Source organism: Rattus rattus, chromosome 9, assembly GCF_011064425.1.
Source record: "Rattus rattus isolate New Zealand chromosome 9, Rrattus_CSIRO_v1, whole genome shotgun sequence".
NCBI lineage: Eukaryota > Metazoa > Chordata > Mammalia > Rodentia > Muridae > Rattus > Rattus rattus.
In genome coordinates this window covers 86,365,142-86,384,751 of record NC_046162.1, presented here as the reverse complement: position 1 = coordinate 86,384,751, position 19,610 = coordinate 86,365,142, and the positions used below count along the sequence as shown (strand labels likewise).

The 19,610-nt window shown below is 40.5% G+C and overlaps 1 protein-coding gene across 1 annotated transcript in view; it reads left to right on the top strand.

Moving 5' to 3' along the window:
* Acaca (acetyl-CoA carboxylase alpha) overlaps positions 1 to 19,610 on the top strand; it is a 259,500-nt gene that overhangs the window by 168,770 nt on the left and 71,120 nt on the right. Inside the window, exons 36-41 of the mRNA XM_032914502.1 lie at positions 1,176 to 1,217; positions 2,553 to 2,768; positions 3,822 to 3,977; positions 6,759 to 6,962; positions 11,806 to 11,961; positions 13,726 to 13,872. Coding sequence (XP_032770393.1) covers positions 1,176 to 1,217; positions 2,553 to 2,768; positions 3,822 to 3,977; positions 6,759 to 6,962; positions 11,806 to 11,961; positions 13,726 to 13,872 — 921 coding nt within the window. The remainder of the gene's footprint in view (positions 1 to 1,175; positions 1,218 to 2,552; positions 2,769 to 3,821; positions 3,978 to 6,758; positions 6,963 to 11,805; positions 11,962 to 13,725; positions 13,873 to 19,610) is intronic.

The following is a 19,610-nucleotide window of genomic DNA, read 5'->3' as shown; positions in this document are numbered from 1 at the left end:
TGTTACAGTATAAGTGTGCCTTGTTTCCTATTCTGTCTTAATTTTCCCTCTTTTTATTTTTTTGTCTCACAAAAAAACAAAACAAAAAAAACCCCACATCTAAATAAGGAATTTTGATCATAACAAGAGTAACAAGATAACAACAGCCTGTGCCTGAAAGTCCAAAGGCATATGGGCTGTCAGTAGAGACTTGGGTTGATTTTCTCCTTGAGCTAAGCCTTGCTCTTCTTTAAAACAGGGGCTGCTGTGCTCAGGCCCTTAAAGCTCACAAAAGAGTGCCTCCAACTAGTAGATTTGATTCTGCACTTCCTGCATGGCTCCTGAAGATGCATCCAGTAGTCTAGGTCGCTGCCTGACGCCGACTCTCCCTTGATTACATTGCACTCATAATGAGGAAGGGGCCGCCTAATGGAAGGAACCTCCTAGAGAGGAAATAGTAATGACTCATTGCAGCACTGCCAGGAGAGCTTCCCATCCGAGAAACAGGAGTATTCCGTGTTAATAAGTTAAATTTCAGAAACTAATGAACTCCGCTAATTGAATTCATCTTTGCTAATTAATAGGGTTCTAGTAAATTGGTTGCTTTCTTGTGTAATGCTGTGCAGGAAGACCTAATGATTTCAAGTTCACTGGTCCCAACCTCTCTTTTCCTAGACAGCAGCAGTGACCAAAGTAGCACTGACTACTTCCTTTGTCTTGGAATGTTGTTATTTAAATCCTTGGAATGGTTGACTTCGGGATGAATTGGGGTGGGGGGGTACCGCAGGCTCAAATTTTACTTGGCTAGTTTACATTTGACGAGTTTCCTTAAGGAGAAACTTGGGAAATCAGACTAGTAAGTCCCACTGCAGTGGTTGTAGTGTAAGGGTATATTGATTTTATTTACCAGATTGTGCCAAAAGTAACATGTAGGAACATTTTTTTTCCCTCTTGAGAAATGAAGTGAAAACTTTTTCTTGGGAGATGATCGGTACTAAAGGTAGGCTGCTAATGTAGTGATTCTCAAGTGGGGTCAAAGCGAGCATTACCCAGAGGGCCCTTCTTCCCTGGAGTAAGCTCACACAAGAAACATGCTGTCTAGGAAACTGCCTTAGACACATGACTGAGGCCATATTGTGTCCCCAAAGAGCCATTCCATGAAGGACTAATACACTTTGCTTTTTTCTTTAACACAGAGAGAATTCCCCAAATTTTTCACATTCCGAGCAAGGGATAAGGTAAGGCTGATTCACTCCATTGCTTCCTTTTCTCTCCTTTTCTCCTTCCTCCCTTTTCCCCTTTCTTCCCCAACCCAACATCCTTCCCTCCTCTCTTTTTGTGCAGTGTAGTTCACTGCTGCCATTCTCCTTTCTCAAAAGCAAGCTTCCTTCAGAAAGGATTTGCTTTAGAAAGTGATCAATGTGTTGACCCAAAGAAGGCCATAACTTCTAAAACATCCCTTTCCTTCGGAACAGTTTTGATGTGTTATTAAAGACTGCTTTATTTAGTGGGATTATTTTTGTTACCTACAGACAATTGATTTATATTCAGCTCTTTATGTTCATTTGGTTTTTAGTTTTAAAGTAAATGTTTATACCATGTTGATTTCTCCCTCCTACCAGCTTATATTTTAGTGTCTCTTCCATTGACGGACTTATTGATAGACTTTCTAGCAAAACAATTTATATTCAGCAAACATGTAGAAATAGACTAATACACCTTTTTCTTTTGTGTAAACAATGATGTAGCTATTAGACTAAAATGCCCCCAAACTGAATACATCTAAAAATGATATGGTGGTTATTTATTATTATGTCCTTTGTGCTTTGTCATAAGTGATGATCTTGCTCTTAAGTATTTCGTACTACGTGGTTGAATCCACAACACTGCCATGTGAAGTAGATATTAATTAGTGTAAAGCAACCTATGTAGATGGTTGTTTTTAAAAAATTATAACATTATTAATGCTTTAGGAGCTCTGAGGGATTGGATTTTTCTGTGTTTTCATTTAGTTCTCTTTTGGGGACAGAATCTTACTATGTAGACCAGGCCAACCTAAAACTCAGAGATCCACCTTGATCCACTTGAGAAACAGGGTGTTTGAGCACATACTTTCCTTTCTTTTGTTTCTTTTCTTCTTTCTTCCTTCCTTTCTCCTTTTTTCTTTCTTTCTTTCTTTTTTCCTTCTTCTTTCTTCCTTCCTTCCTTCCTTCCCCTCCTTTCTTTCTCTATTATTTCTCTTCTTCTCTTTGTGCTTTCTCTCTCTCTTCCTTCCTTTCCTCCTTTCTTTCTTTCTTTCTTTTCTTTCTTTCTTCCTCCCTTCCTCCCTCCCTTCTTCCTTCCTCCCTTCCTCCCTCCCTCCCTTCCTTCCTTCCTTCCTTCCTTTTTATTTTTTGTTTTTTGTTTGTTTTTTTTTTCGAAACGTGGTATAATCCTTCTGCCTCAGGTCTGGCATTACAGATGCGAGTCACCATGTCCAGTCCTTAAGAATCTGTTTTACTGATACAATCTTAAAGTAATTTTGAAATTATTGCCTCTTGTAAGCTGTTTTCTCCTCTGATCCTTGTGCTCAGTTTGAGGAGGACCGCATTTATCGACATCTGGAGCCTGCTCTGGCTTTCCAGTTAGAGCTGAACCGGATGAGAAATTTTGACCTTACTGCCATTCCATGTGCTAATCACAAGATGCACCTGTACCTTGGGGCTGCTAAGGTGGAAGTAGGCACAGAAGTGACTGACTACAGGTTCTTTGTTCGTGCGATCATCAGGCACTCTGATCTGGTCACGAAGGTGGGTATATTAATGCTAATGGGAAGTTATCCTTGAGGGAAAGGACAGAAAATCAGTCACAGCTTAAAATCAGGGTTTTACTATTTGAATCCAAGCTTTTGCCTTTGTCACTTTCCAATATTCCAAATAAAAGGCTCATTTTTCTTTAATTTGCTTTTTCTTGGTATTAGAAGCATGAAAGCACTCACTTGAGAAAAGAAAAGTATGCACAGCAGAAAAAACTCGCAAAGACCTGGTAATAGTAACAAATAAGAAGAAAGCTGTAGTAACCATTGTAAACTCTCTGAATGCGTGGGCTTCCTCCTATGCTAACCACTATATCCCACTGCTTTCCTTAGCTCGCCATTCTAATAGGTGTTCTTTCTAAAGAGCTCTGGCCTATGTGAAACATAATCACACTGAGGTTTCAGCTCAGGGATGCCTACCTCTTAAAGGCAATTATATCCTAAGAGGCTGGAAAAAGGGCTAACAGGAGCTCTCTGTTTAGCCCTTTCCTGTCCTTGCATTCAAGTACATGTGAAGGCTAGAAGTTTGTGTGAGAATATCTTCCTCTGTTGCTACCCATCTTTATTTCTATTTGTGTGCGTGTGTGCATATGCACTTGGATGGGTAGGTGTACAACTTAAGCAATATGACAAAACAGTAAGGAATCTGGTTATACATGATTTACCTTTCTTTTGATTGTCAGTCTATTGACCATTGAAGGTGCACGTGCACAAACACACACACACACACACACACACACACACACACACACACACACACGTTCTATTAGCTCTCTACCTTGTTTTTTATTTGAGACAGTATTCTGAACCTAGAACTTAGAGTTTCAGCTAGAGTGGCTGGCTGGTCTCTTAACCCTTTGATTCACCTGTGTACATTTCCCACCTCCCCCTGATGTTGAGGTTAGAGATGCTGGGTACCACTGAGCTTTTTCATGAGCCCTGGAGATCCAAACTCAAGTCTTCAGCTTTCCCAGCAACTAAACCATTTCCCAACCCCTCTGTATTGTTTTTAAAGCACATTAACAGTAGAGATTTTCTTCCTATATAGGAAGCTTCTTTTGAATATCTACAAAATGAAGGAGAGCGACTGCTCCTGGAAGCCATGGATGAATTGGAAGTTGCTTTCAATAATACAAATGTTCGCACAGACTGTAACCATATATTCCTCAACTTTGTGCCCACGGTCATCATGGACCCATCAAAGGTACATTCTCACAGTTTTCTCTATTTGTATGTGACCCACAGGCTGCTTGTTAAGACTGTTTGATGAGGGTTGGGGATTTATAGCTCAGTGGTAGGGCGCTTGCCTAGGAAGCCCAAGGCCCTGGGTTCGGTCCCCAGCTCCGGAAAAAAAAAAAAAAAAAAAAGATTTAAAGACTGTTTGATGAGAATAATTTTTTTTACCTAGTCATTAGGAGAAGTCAGAACTGAAGGTGGCATGCTACTTACTCACTGGCTATTTGCTTGCTGTAGTAAAAACTCCTCCATTGATAATAGTTTTATATTCGCCAAGGTATTAGTCCTATTTTATATGGTCTCCTAGAATTTCTCATCTGAAGTAATTAATTTTGCTATTGTTAGATGTTTTGACTAAATTATTGCCTTTATGCATTAAATGGTACTTATGAGTAACCTTGCTTACATGCCACACTGTCCCAAACTGCCTACCCTATTTCCCCACGGTGAGAGAATTTGGCTGTAAGAGTTTCACATGATGTGTCTGTTTCTATCCCCGAGGCTCTATTCTAAACTGTGTATTTAAGATGTACAAAGATGGTTCCAAACTTAGCTTTCATCCTACCTAGGTGGAACAGAGAAGGGCAAGTGGGCAAGTGGATCTATTCCTGGTCTCTCTGCCTTTTCCTGTGTTGCTGTGCATATGTATAGGACTGTCAGTATCTACCTTTCTTCCACGTCCATTGTAGACATGAACTTTTGCTTCTTCTCAAAACATTGTCACGCTTATTTCTTTTTTTTTTTTTTTTTTTTTTTTTTTTGTCACGCTTATTTCAAGCTAGCAGAGAGTGATCTTCAGCTTCTGTCCTCCTCCCCCCACCTTCCAAGTGCTGGGTTATACAGTACTGGTGAGCAAACCCAGGGCTGTACGAGTGCTTCCTAATCCCGCTGCTATCTGAACTCTATCTCCAGTTCTGATTTGTCTGTTGGAGGTAGTGTCCAAGGCCTAAGAGAGTTTTTTCCTTTTTTCCTTTAAAACCCCAGGCTAATGATGGGAAAATTGTGTCTGACTGGAAGCTGTCCTTTGAGTTTCAATTCTCATCATCAGATACAGCAAAATTTCACTTCAGCACCAATAAAGCTAGAAGTCTTATAGTATGGCTAGGATACTATATATTTTTAGAGTGTCCTTTTCTCTCTGAATTTTTTTTTTGAAACATCAGGGCCCCTCTGTCCCTTCTCTGAGTACTCATACTCTACCTTGCTAATCACACTTCTGTTTCCTATACACACAGATTGTTAGCTTTTATCCTCTGGAGAAAAGAATGGTTAGCAAGCACAGGGTGGGAAAAGGGAAGCTATCTCCTTGAAACGTATCCTAAGTTAAAATTCTATGGTACAGAAACACAATCCATGTAGAGTGATACCTACTACTGAGACCCATAATTACCATATAAGGTAATTTCAATGCTTTGTAAGACGCTGAGATAGCACTGAGAAAGACACTTCAGAATGACCTGGGTACTTGCAGCCCCGCAGGGGACTATTAAAGCTTTAGCATGTTAGGAACAAAACCATTTATGCATTTATCTACTTAGTAAGACTTGGTTCTCTCCTTATACCATGTGGGTTCCAAGGATCAAATGAAAGTTCTCAGACTTGGTGGCAAATGCCTCTATCCACTGTGCCATCGTATTAACTTACAAAGTCACTTTCAAGAATATCCATTTAAAAGAAGTCTTCTAACTCTGTAGAGTACTAAACTGTCTCAATACCAAGTTTCAGGGAAATGAGGAAACATCTCATCTCTGTAAATACCAGTTGGATTTGGCAGTGACCAAATTTTAAAGATCTAATGTTTAGAGGGAATGTTCTGGTACAACCTACAAATTGCCTTTCTTTAATTTGTGCAATTTACTAAGAGACATACATTATCAAGTTTAATAAAATTTTGTGGAAAAAAGCTCATGGTGGTAATTGCTGTGTTGATTTAAGGTCGGGGGAAAGTGCAGTGAAACATAGTTACCATGCATAGAAATGCTACTTAATAGCTATTTAACCAGAGGTTTTATTCTTATTTGGGGCTTTCTCTTAAATCCCCTGGCTTTTAATTTTAGATATTGCAGATCATTGATATAGAGTATGAATATAATTAGGAAAGGGGAAGGAGTTGTACAGATTTAGAGGCCGTGATTCACAGAAAACCACTCAAATTCCAAACCAGCATGAAATTGTTTCTAACTTGTTCCAAGCAATAGTAGGAATGGGGCGCCCTAGTTTCTTTCTGTTGCTGTGATGGAAAACAAACAAGAAAAACTACACCCAAAAGCAATGTAGGGAAGGAAAGGTGTTATTTCAGCTTCCACTTCCAGATCACAGTCCGTCATTGAAGAAATTCAGAACAAGAACTCAAGGTAAGAACCTACAGGCAACAAGAGGAAGGTTGCTTACTGGTTGCCTACCAGCTCAAACAGCTTTCTTACCATACAGCTCAGATCTGCCCACCTAGGGCCAGTGCTGCCTGTGGTAGCCTGCCCCTCTTCATCTATCAAGACTGTCTAGCCAAGGCAGTTCTTCAGTTGAGGTTTCCTTCTTCCAGGTGACTCTAGGTTGTGTCAAATTGACCATAAAAACTAAATAGGATAGGGAGAGTAGACGATAGGAGTTCTCTTTATAAAGTCTAACCGTGGTTCCTATCTCCATAAATAAGCATATTATTCCAATGAACGTTTGCAAAGATGTGCAAACTTAAAACAACGTTTAGTTACAAAGCATTTCAGATTTACACGTAGTATTGTATCTGTGTCAGATTGAAGAATCTGTGCGGAGCATGGTAATGCGCTATGGAAGCCGGCTGTGGAAATTGCGGGTCCTCCAGGCAGAACTGAAAATCAACATTCGCCTGACAACAACTGGAAAAGCGATTCCCATCCGCCTCTTCCTGACAAACGAGTCTGGCTACTACTTGGACATCAGCCTGTATAAGGAAGTGACTGACTCCAGGACAGCACAGGTACAGTAGTCAAGTAGGCTCCTCCAAGGATTGATTGGGTCCAGCACATGAAACCCCATTGGTTATCCTTCACATTTGAAACCATTTTTGTGCCTCTTGATAAACGCATTATGAAACCTAACCTTTCGTTGGATATTGGTGAGCCCTGACAGGGCAGCTGGGTCAGCGCCACAGGTGATTGTGCCGTTCACAGGGTTTCTTGTTTCTAGGGGCTCTTGTGCTACTTAGTGATCTAGACTGCCTGGTACCGTTTCTTCTTCCTGTTCTAGGACAGTTGACCCTTCACTGGCAGATGAGGAAAGGAGACTTGCTGGGATTTATCTCTAACTTTTATCATTAAAAAGAGAAAGTTTCAGTGTAGAGGAACATTAGGAACAGGCCCAGCAGTGGCTTCTTCGTGCTTGTACACTGTGTATTCCATCTGGGCATTCTCACTTTCCTTCATTGACCTGAGTGCTCTGTGGCTGTATGTGAGGAGAGTGGCAGACTGCGATATATTTTCCAGGGGGGAAAATCGGGGAATGCAGAATGAAAAATGAATCACCTGGTTCTATGATAGCAGCATTCTTTTTTAATTTGCTCACTATATGTGTTTCTAAGCATTTGAACCATTTTCTATGATATTGGTACATCTTCAGAGGTTGTATGTTATTTTTATTTTCTTTTCTTTTTTTCGGAGCTAGGGCCCGAACCCAGGGCCTTGCGCTTGCTAGGCAAGCGCTCTACCTCTGAGCTAAATCCCCAACCCGTATGTTATTTTAAGGCTTCAGTGGGTACTTGGAAAGTGTACTTCTGCAGAAGGGTAGGCTTGAACCAGGGTTTTAGACTGTTTTATACATTTGGTTCTGGGAAGAGATTATATGGCTTTTGCTTTTATTTATGTCCATTTAAATCTAGGAATAGAGGTAGAAAAAGACATCTTTGCCTGTGCTTTGGAGATGAGTTTTTTTAATTCTAGTTTAGGCAGTTTTCTTAGTGACCTTTCATTTTGTTCTGTCATTCTCAGTTAGATGACCAAAGAACTCTATTCTTTACGAAGCCAGCAGTTCAAACAGTGTTCATGGAGTGCAGGGTGAGCGAGAAAAAGGGCTCCATAGCTTTTGCTGCTTGTGATGTTTTTCAGGACAACCTTAAGGACATTCTCCGTCAAGGCTTTCCAGGCTAGGGATACTTTAATTAACTTCTACAATGGCTTCAAGGCAGGCCTATTCTCCTGTAAAATAAGAGGGCCACTTGAGATTTTAATGTTTTTGATAAATATGTTTTTTCTTCATAACTTTCTTCTTTCCATTTCTTTTGTTAGAAAGCTCTTAGATTTCCCCGATGCTGGTTGCTGGTGACACTGGCGCATGAAAGACACAGGTGCCTTCAGCAGAGATTTCGTATTGTGCCTGACACAAAATAAACACTTAATAGGCATCTGCAAGAGTGAATAAACTGCCCTCGACCTGAAGGGGAGCAGCATATTTAAAAAGCCCTAGAGGAAGCCAGGCTTTGCTGTGGCATAGAAGCCAGGTTGTAAGCAGTGTTGGAAGTGGGAAGTGACCACAGAGCAGCCCCAGACACTTGCATGTGCCAGTGACTACTGGTGCTTATCTCTGAACTTCGTTCTCTTTTCTTGGTGACTCCTAGGAAACTGAGATAGTGTAGGACCATGATTATCATCTGTTCATTTGTTTAATTTTTACAGATACTTACACTGTGTCAGGAACTATGGGTAAAGCACTTCCTCCTTAAGAAATGTATTATCACAATGGGGAAAAGACAGACGAGGAACTGATGTTTGCATATGACAAGAGCCATTATAAAGAAAATACATACAGGGTTCTAAGGATACCCTCCGACTGTGTAGATCAGAGATGGTTCTCTAAGAGAAGCCCAACTGCAGCTATCAGTGGGAGATATAAATGAAGCTATTCATGTTTTCAAACTTATAAAACGTGCCCTGCACCAACTAATTACAATGTTCATCATAGGAGAAAATGGAACTAACATAGGTAGCTCGTCATTCAGGGCTTGAGTTAGGATCCATTACTACCAGCCTCCTGGCCTACTACCTTATTTGTCCTGCTGATAAGAAGAGAAGACAACTGGCTTGAGTTTCGTGTTTATCATACAGTCTTTGTCCTGTAGGCTATAATGAACAATGTCAGGCGGTCCTAAGTAGGCAGGAGAGGTTTGGGTTATCTGTTCCTTAGGTGAGCTGATTTCCAGTGAGGAACATGGAGAGAATAGTCTAATGTCACCTTTAATGAGTTTACAGTGGTAAGGAGTTTATATGGTTTACATATAACATAATGGATGTACTTGATTAAGTCTGACAATTGTATATGTTTGTGAGAGTGTCATAACAGTCATGATTGAGAATTTCTTGTCACCCCATAAGCGAAAGGCAGAGCTCCAATCATAGACTCAGGCAGCCATTGATCTGCTCTCTGTTGGTGTAGATTAGTTTTGCCTGTCCTATAGTTGCATGTGAATGAAGCCAGACAGGTCATACCACTTTGTATCCTGCGTGGTTTGTTTTATTTAATGTTTTGCGGGTTCATCTGTGTTGCGTGGACTATGACCATGCACCTTTTCATTGATGAGCAGTATTCCATTCTGTACATTTACCAAGTGTTTATATCCGTTCAACTATTGCAGTTTTATTTCCAATTTTGGATTGTTGAGAATAAATCTTTACGCTGCATTCATTTGCAACCTGTTTTGTTTGGGACACAGTCTCACTGTGTAGCTCTGGCTGTCCTAGAACTCACTCTGTAAACCAGGCTTGCTTTTGAGCTCACAGAGATCTTCCTGCCTCTGCAGTGCTGGGATTAAAAATGTGTACCATCATGCCCAATTATTATTTGCAAATCTTTATGTGAATAAATTTTTATTTCTCCTGAGGAAATACATAGGAGTCTAGTTGCTGGTTCATAGTAACTATATTTTTAACATTATAAGAAACTGATAAGCTACTAAGTGGTTCCTGTTTTAAATCCCTGCAACAATGTATACACCCAGAAGGCTTTCTGCAGTCCCCTCCTTGCTGCATCCTTATGTTGCTTTATTCTGTCTAACCCAGCTTCATCCTAGAGCTAGGCAAGTGAGTGAGTTTCAAATCCTGTCCCCAACCTTGCTGCTTTCAATTTTTTTTTGTGTGTGTGTGTGTGTGTGTGTGTGTGTGTGTGTGTGTGTGTGTTTGTGTGTGTGTGTGTGTGTAGGTGTAGGTATGTGTAGGTGTACATAGGTCAGATAAGAACAGCTTGCAGGAATCAGGTCTTTCAGACCCAGGCATTGAACTCAGCTGTCTCACAGGCTTCAGGCTGCCATTTCATTCCTCTTTCTTATTCTGATTCAGTCTTTTCCCTAATCCAGTTTTTTCATATTGTACTCTTGTCCAAAACACTTGGAATCTATTAAAAGTATGACTTAATTCTTTCATTTCCAGGATGTTGGTGCTGCTGTCTTCCACATAGTAACTTTGCCCTTTGGTCTTACAGAAGAGGGTTTGGAGTTTAACTGGGGGGCATCTAAACAGCCTATGATTTATAGTCCAGCATAAGAACTGACTGGCAAGTCAGCAGAGGACTAGTATTTCTCTGAGATGTGCTACTAAGGATTCACTTAGCTGGACAACCTTCAGGCTTAGGACAGTACTTAATTCTGTTCTATGCATATATATCAAATTCATGAATCTTGTGCTTATATTTTAGGTCCAAACAGATATGTGAAAAGAAAAATACACACACACACACACACACACACACACACACATTTTCATCCCAATATCCATTTGTATTCAGAGTGTTGGGAATCTATATTTTATGTGCTCATACATAAAGTGCCTAGTTTAGTGTTATACAACCTCTGAGCACTCAATAAATATTAATTGAATTGAAATAATGGCATCCCTTATAAATATTCATGAGCAAATAAAACTAGCTAAATATATGGAGTATGAAGTACTCTTCTAGAAATATTTGAGTTAAAAATGATTAAAAACTGGCATGGTGGTTTCATTTTGTGACAGTCCAACAGCTGTAGGAATTCACTAGTTATAGACAGTATACTAAAGAGAAGTATATATAGTTTAATATATAATTTAGTAAAATGTAGTGATTTTACCATAGGCTCTGTCTTATGGGCTAACAAGAATTAACTAGGTGAGTGGATGAAATTTGCCTCTGGTAGAGACAGTTGAAGCTTTGGTGTAACTAACAGTACTTACAAAGCACCTTCTTATGCAGGGGACTAATGCATGATCAAGTGGTAGAGCCTTGATTTGGCCCAAGAACAAGAATCCTCTCTAGTGCTCAGCTGCTTCTTAACTTTAATACTAGAGCTGTTCTGTCTACTCAGCTGACATCACTTTTTAGTATCTGAGATTCAAGTCACGTCAGAAGACAAATGCTACCACTCTGTCTCTGAGATGTGAAATTTACACTGGACTTTGTTGTTGATTTCAACTAATCCCAAACTAAGCACATCCTAGTACGTATGGCTGGTTACATAGCACTATGGCTGGTTACATAGCACTATGGCTGGTTACATAGCACTATGGCTAGTTACATAGCACTATGGCTGGTTACATATCACTATGGCTGGTTACATAGCACTATGGCTGGTTACATAGCACTATGGCTGGTTGCATATCACTATTTTAGAGTCTTTTCTAACCGGTGGAGAAAGGACAGAACCAAATACCCAGAGTCATGAGGCAAGTCTCCACTATTTAGCATTTCTCCCACCCTCAACTATTTTGCAAGAAGTAACATCGTGGAAAGCATTGCCATTGGCGGCTGTTTCATTTTCTGTCTCGCTCTTCATTGCCTGTGCATTCTGTTTCCCCCCACAGATCATGTTTCAGGCGTATGGAGACAAGCAGGGACCACTGCATGGAATGTTAATCAATACTCCGTATGTGACCAAAGACCTTCTTCAATCAAAGAGGTTTCAGGCACAGTCCTTAGGAACAACGTATATATATGATATCCCAGAGATGTTTCGGCAGGTAAAGGTGTCTGATGGGTGGGAGCTCTGAGGAAACAAACTTTGAGTCTTCATTGGGTACAGCTTTGCCTTGAGAAGGGCAGGAGATATCTTGACCCTATTCTAACCTCTATTTCCTTGATGGTTTTAGTGACTTTCTTACTCAAACGTAGGATGGCTGTTTATAAATTAACAGGTGGAATGGTGAGAAGAGAAGTCTCAAGTAGGAGAAAGTAAGCCTATGCCACATGTTCTGGCTTACAAGGGCCCATGTGAGGAGTCACTTGTATTACGTCTGTGATCTAATTAGAGATAGTAAAAAAGAAAAATGGAACTTGGGTTTTCATATACATGTTTTCCAGAATGGTTCCTTAGCCTAAGCTAATACGAGAGTCAATAGACATATGGATATAGCATAGCATAGACAAATGGATATAGCAAAATATGTAGTTTAAGGTATAACTTCTTTTGTAGGAGATTTATTACAGTTGAATTAAAGCTATCATGAGAAAAGCATGATACTATGAAGCTTTCCCCTATATGGAAATACACTCCTTGGTCTTTATGATGGGGCACCCTCTGCTATGCTGCAGATCTGTCCCATCAAAAGTGTGTATGGCTCTATCACAAGCAAGACGTAACAGATGAAGGGGAAAGCATGGAAGAGTCCTGGTTTGCAGAAGTCTGGAGTCTTTAGTCAATGCTGTCGGCGTTACCACATCTGAGATTCATGTAATACTTCTCTGTGGCCGTTTAGTAGTCTGAGGTTCCCCTAGTACCCAGAAAAACACGTGACCTTTATGTAACTATTTATTCATACATTGCGTGTCAGTCTATATTCCTTTAACTGACAAGGGACACAGCCAGGACAGCTAACTATGGGTCATTTGGGCTTTAGACGTTTAAGACAAGAAAGCACAGACCTGAAGTAGTTCCTGCTTCATGAACAAGTTGTTTTATTTTCATAGGAGGTAGGACATGGTAACTCAAATGCTTTTATAAATGCACAGGTATGCCTGTATTCTCAAATTTGAGAGTATTTGATCTCTATTTATAGTCATACCCATCTAAGTTCCATGCGTGGGCCTTTCACTGTGAAAAGTAGTGAAGGGATCTTCCCTTAACCTATAGTAGAAAACTGGTCCTGGATTTCCTGGGTTTGCTTGTACTAGCAGAATATCCTGCCTGCTTTTTTAAAAATAATCTTCCGTTGACAGGTTTCCCTAGGATCCCCACCTTCCAACACTCGGGTACACATACTTCTAAAATGAGATGATAGTACTTATTTGGTTTTATTAGTTTTGTTTTGTTTTGCCTTTTGAGACTCACTATGGCCTTGGCTGACCTAGAACTGGCTATGTAGTATGTAGACCAGGCTGGTCTAGAACTCACAGAGCGCCTGCTTCAACCTCCCGAGTGCTGAGGCAGAGATTAAAGACTTGAGGCAGCAAGCCTGGCTGATGCTGTCTGAGTGTTTTATTTCACTCCCCCTGCCATGCTGTTAGGGCTTTGTGTGTGTTAATGCTCCACTGCTTTTTCAGACTCATTCAGTAGTCTGACTTTGTTGGATAAGTACCCGACTTTTGACCTACTAAAAAATGCTCTAAAAATGGTTCCAAGTATATGCTTGCTGAGAGTGAAGGTTGGAACATTTAGTCCAAGGATCGCATTCTCCCTAGAGCTCTTGGAAAAGAAAGCAGAGTCAGAGTAACTGAGTTTGGCAGTGATTTCTATCCAGGCTGAAATGTTAATTGTCACTGATAGTCAAACTTCTTTCTTCCATTAGTCGCTCATCAAGCTCTGGGAGTCCATGTCCACTCAAGCATTTCTTCCTTCACCCCCTTTGCCTTCCGACATACTGACGTATACTGAACTGGTGTTGGATGATCAAGGCCAGCTTGTCCATATGAACAGACTTCCAGGAGGAAACGAGGCAAGTAGCTAAGCCCCTGTCCCTTTCCGTGTCTGCATCCACTAGCACCAGCCTTCCATGGAGCTGCCATTGCACAGTAGGAGCTGAGACTCAAGTGGGAGACTCAGGATAGAATTTTGGGTAGATTTCCTCAGTGAGAGAATGGACCAAATCTAGAAATTATGTGAAATTTTTAGATATGAAAATTGTGCTTTTTGAAAAGGGGTATTTTCTGATGCACATACATACTTTAAAGATCAAAGGTCTAATATTTTGGATTTGCTTCAAAATAGAATGTAAGTGGACCAAGATTGTGAGTTCATAATTGAAGATACATGAGAATAGATTATTTTCCTCTTTTTATAGAAGTTTGGAATTTTGAGATCTTTAGATCTCTTTTTGTACTTGATTTATTACATTTGGTGATATTGTGAGCATAGTAAAGAAGTTCTTCCTAAAGGGCTCACTCAGAGTCGACGGCTTAAAAGAAAAGAAGCACAAAGCCTGTTTGCTTGTTCGTTTTTGGAGCAAGGTCTGATTCACTACATTTGCCTGGGTGGCTTGGAACTCACACATAGACTAGGTTGGTTTTAAACTCTGCCTGCTTTCTGAATGCTGGGATTAGAGACGTGTGCCACCACACCTGCCTGAAAATCTTAAAGTTGGGTAGAGAGGGACAAGGAGTGATTCTGGAATGACTTGGTGAGAATATAATCAAAAATATTATTTTGATATTATTTTTCCCAAAATAATATATATTTAAATTTTTTAAATTTAAAATATAAATTAAAAAAATAAATAATAAATATGATAAATTATTAGCCATTAAAAATAATAAAACTTTTAAAAATAAAAAACACATTTCTAGCCATGTGTTGTGTCATACACCAGTATTTAGAGACTGAGGCAGGAAAATTAGTTCAAAGTTAATCTGGGCTATGTTACTTCCTGTCTTAAAACAAACAGAAAGCATTTTCTGAGATTGATAACTTTTCTCATATAGTACTGTATAATAATGACATAAAGGTACATTCTTGTGTGTCCCCTCATCTCCACGTAGTAAGTCATAAGATTTTGATTATGCTTCTAATGTACAATTATAGTGATGATAAAAATATTAACACACCTAAAAATACAGATTTTTTATTGAAGATCCAGATAATTCCTAGCTAAACTTATTCCTTAAAATAATCCTTACCTGGGTGTTTACTGTAAGCAGGCTGGCTGATCCCTGGAGGTGCCATGTGAATTTGTTCCATTGCGTTCAGTGTCTTATTGTTCGGGTCTTTGGAAATAGGGTTTCTCTGTGTAGCCCTGGCTATCCTGGAGCTCACTTTGCAGGATACCCAGACCTTGAACTCTGTCTCTGCTATGATTAAAGGCATGTGCCACCAAGCCCAGCTTCTATATCCTTTTCTAAAGTATTTGTTCTGTGAATAGGGTTTATGGCTTTTCCGTACCACAGTCTAGGCAGCAAGAGCAGCTGATTTAGTTCTAGGATGGAGACAAGCACTAGACCAGACGCAGAGGCTTAGATTGGTAGGAGATCTTCCAATCTGGTGCCTCAGCAAATGGCAAGAAGATGAGGTGAAGTGGCAGCTGCTCCAGGAGCAAATGCATCTGCATCGGCACCCGAAGTTGAAGCAGAGCTCGGTATCTACTGTACCTCAGCAGGAAAGAAAAGCTCGTTGTGTTAGTCTGCAATTTTGATTCATTGAATAGCTTTTGAGGAATAGAAAGTGCCCTTGTGAACATGAGGCTGAGAGTAAAACAGTTTTAACTAATGTAATTAAAACACAAAATGAGATTTTTTTTTTAAAGCCATGTGAAATGCTAGCTACAGTGCTGTGTGAAACCTCTTGCCATGATCTTTCTTCTCCTGCTTTCTCTCTGTTCTCATTCTGTGTTTGAGCGAATGGAGGCTGGGGGAATAGTGACGTCCCAGAGGGACAGAGCTCTGTTCTTGCTGAAATTACAAGCACAGAGCTGCCTGGGCATGAACATGTAGTGTTTACTCTGCCAGTATGAATACAAATAGTCTTATTATACGGAACTCTGTACCCATAGACCACACACACACACACACACACACACACACACACACACACACACACACACACACACGCACACGAACAAAAAAAATTAAAGGTTTTTTTTAACCCCTTTAAGACCTAGCAAACCTTAGGATAAAAGGAATGGCTACTGCAGTGAGTGGCAGTGTACAGTGGTGACCGTGGGTTTTCCTTTGCCCAGCAGCTTTGACATCAGAATGCTAACAGCATTTGTGAAGATAGCCATTGCTCTCTATCACCTTCCCCATTATTCTATCTTCCCTTTCTTAGTTCCGTGCTTTCTTTTTTCTCTTTTCCTTTTCCTCAGACTAGGATTGAGCCTGCATGCGAGCTTGCTGTTCCTGAGCCTGAGAGTTCAGGAAGAGTGAGGCTGATGTGCTTTTGTAAACAGTCAATAACTGATGCCCAGGGTGGCTAGTGAGGCCAGTGACCTTAGCTAGATGATAGGACATGGCATGACAGGAATGAGGTTAAGGTATTAAGATCAAACTCTGCTACCAGTAGCTTGGACATACAATGGAGTGTGTCCTTCGAGAGACCGGCCTAAGGATGGAGTTTCACCATTTGACTCTGAGGGACAGCTGCACGTAAGAGATGACGGGGTGTCACTAGGATCTATTTCCTCCTGCTGAGGCCACTTTTATCAAGGACCAGTGACTTTCTACTACTGCAGTTTAATTTTCTTTGGCCAAAGAGACAAGTTTGTCATGAGCCTAGCACTCTATGTATTACCTGAAGAATGAATGATAGGCGAGAACAAAGAGAGTCCCTTCTGATGGGGTTTGGAGCAAGTCTGTCCTTTGCCAAAGAGAATGGGCATCAGAACAGAGCTGGGAGGAATAGTTTTATTTAAAAAGGAATAAAAAATTGATCTGTTAATGTTCTGAAAGCCAAGGCTCAATGTAAATGCATTGATGCTACGTAGACATTAAATCATTATAATATAATGTTCTCAGAATGACGGCTTTACCAGGTCATCATTGTGGGTGATAGTGAATTACCTTGAAGTGTTAGAGTTTCTGGGTTTAAAAGCCAGCACATGGATATAAGGATTGAAGCTAAAGCAGATTTCCTGCATAGTTTTTCCATGAATTGAGATGCTTCTCCCTACAGCCAGAGGCAGAAAGCATGCACTTACTAGACCATTGTTAACTTGTTGGCCATCCTGTCTTCCCCTCTTTCTTCCTAGTAAATATGGTAAATAGGTGAAAGGTGATAGGTCCAGAACTTGGACCAATTCAGTTCCATTTAGTTTTAGGTAACCTGTTTGCTGCTTGAGGAAGATATTGGCTATTTCAGCAGAGATGTGACCTGCGTTCTGAACACTTGTGCCTGTGCTAAGAGCACAAGAAATAGCTTTGCTGGCTCTGTGTTAGCTTATTCCTTCTTGTTCTCCTGTTGTCCCTTCCCCCATCAAGAAAAATGTTAACTAAAAAAGTACCACCTATTTCCTGATGAGAAGTACAAGATACTTTCTTCATTGTGAGATTTGAATGGCGTTACATTAAATATGAATTTAGAGTGGGAACATGAATGACATGGACCAAATCTATGAACTACATTACTAGCAAATAGCTCTAAAGATGAGTTGCCTGGATTTTCTTAATAGTTTCAAGTAAAGATGAAAATTGAGGAAAATGTGATTGCAACAGAGACTAAACTGATTTCCTTTCTAGCTGCCCCAGTGCTGCAGTGATGAGCACTGTATGTAAATACACAGTAGATGAATGTGCGCTGGGGAGCCACAGAGAGACGCAGCTATCCATCCAGCCTGCTTTACTACTTCCGTTTTGAGGAGTCAGTGTCATGCTTCTGCCAGTTTGCTAAGCTATTCTATTCTGATCATTTGGTGCAAGCTGTAATTGCAGGTGGGAACATTTTGAGTACCACTCCCCAGCACAGCACAGCTTTCTGCACTAAACCCCATTGTGAAAAGGTTCAGGCTAAGAGCAAGTCAACGGCTGCAGCAGACTTGGCAGAGAACAACTCAATTCTGCCTGCTAGGGAAAAAAAAAAATCCTGGCTTTCATGTGGTTACATTCGTGTGTGTGTGTGTGTGTGTGTGTGTGTGTGTGTGTGTGTTTGTGTGTTTGTGTGTTTTGTCTTTTCGAGACAGGGTTTCTCTGTATAGCTTTGGCTGTCTTGTGACTCACTGTGTATGCCACATTGACCTGGAACTCATTGAGATTCGCCTGCCTCTGCCTCCCAAGTGCTAGGTTTAAAGGCATGGGCCACTGCCACCCAGCTGTTACAGTCTTAACTGTTCTGAAGTAAGTCCACTGGCATTTTGTTTGTTTGTTTATTAGTTACTTACACTCAATCAGCAATCTGCACGGATGAGAATGAGGTCAGGAGGCGACCCCTACAGTGACGTTAGTGCTGGTGGAAACTAGCCCTAGACCATGGGGTTTAACATTCTTTCACATTGCTCTTACAAGGAAAAGCTGGCAATGAGAAAGCACTGTGCTTAGAAGTAGTTATGACAATGAGGTACAGTATATGGAGCCCGAAGCAGGAGTGATAGTGAGAGACTGCAGTCCTAGCACGGCCTAAGAATCTTTCCTTCGGTTTGTTGTTGTTGCTGGGGGAGAAAAGTGTATTGCACATCAGCTGCATCTCAGTAGTCCCTCTGCATAAGCCTCCGTGCTAGGGACCCGAGTGGCTCCGAGGCTCGTGTTTCAGATGGGCACTAGGTGTCAGGGTTTCCCTCCTCTTTCCTTTAACAGAAAGACAGGCTTTTTAAATTCCCCTGCCTGGTAAGGCAAACCCACTTGTTTCTTTCATTCCGTTTTATTTTTATTTTGTTGTTGTTGTTTGCATGGTAGGTTTTTTTATCTAATGTTTCTATTGACATTTTATCTCTGCTTAAATATGTGTTGCATCTACCTCCTAATCTGACACATTGCTTTTTAAAGAAAAGAATACTCAAATATGAAATAAATTAATATAAACCAAAATTTAAAGACTAGCAGCTATCATGATTGATATGTTTATTTCATTTTTTGCTTTATCTTCTTGGGTAAGATGATAGGGGATTAGGAATTCAGCTTTGAAACTACTTAGCATACTTATACCAGTATTTAGGTATCATTGTTTATTGTGTGCTATCATCCTGTTTACTTACTTACTTACTTAGTGTCCATGTTAGACAGAGACAGACAGAGATCGTATGTGTGTTTATGCGTCCTGTGTGTTAGAGACAGACAGAGATCATATGTGTGTTTAGCGTCCTGTGGCTTGCATGTCGAGAGCAGATACCAACTCGTGGGAAACCACTCTCTCCTTCAACTCCATGGGTTCCAGGTCTCAGACTCAGATTAGCCATCTTTGTGGTAAGTGCCTTTACTTACTGAGCCTCTTAATCCTCTCTCTCTCTCTCTCTCTCTCTCTCTCTCTCTCTCTCTCTCTCTTTCTCTCCTCTCTCTCTTAATTATAAAGTACTGTAGACAATGTAGAAAAGTATTTTTTTTTTTTCTATTTTTCGGAGCTGGGGACCGACCCCAGGGCCTTGCACTTGCTAGGCAAGCGCTCTACCACTGAGCTAAATCCCCAACCCCGAAAAGTATTTTTTAAATGATTAAACACTCCATCAACTATGAAAGTTTTAATTTGAGCATTAAAAAAAAAAGAAGAATGTTTCCTATCATTTTGGAGGCAGAGGCAGGAAGATCTTGTAAGTTTGTGGCC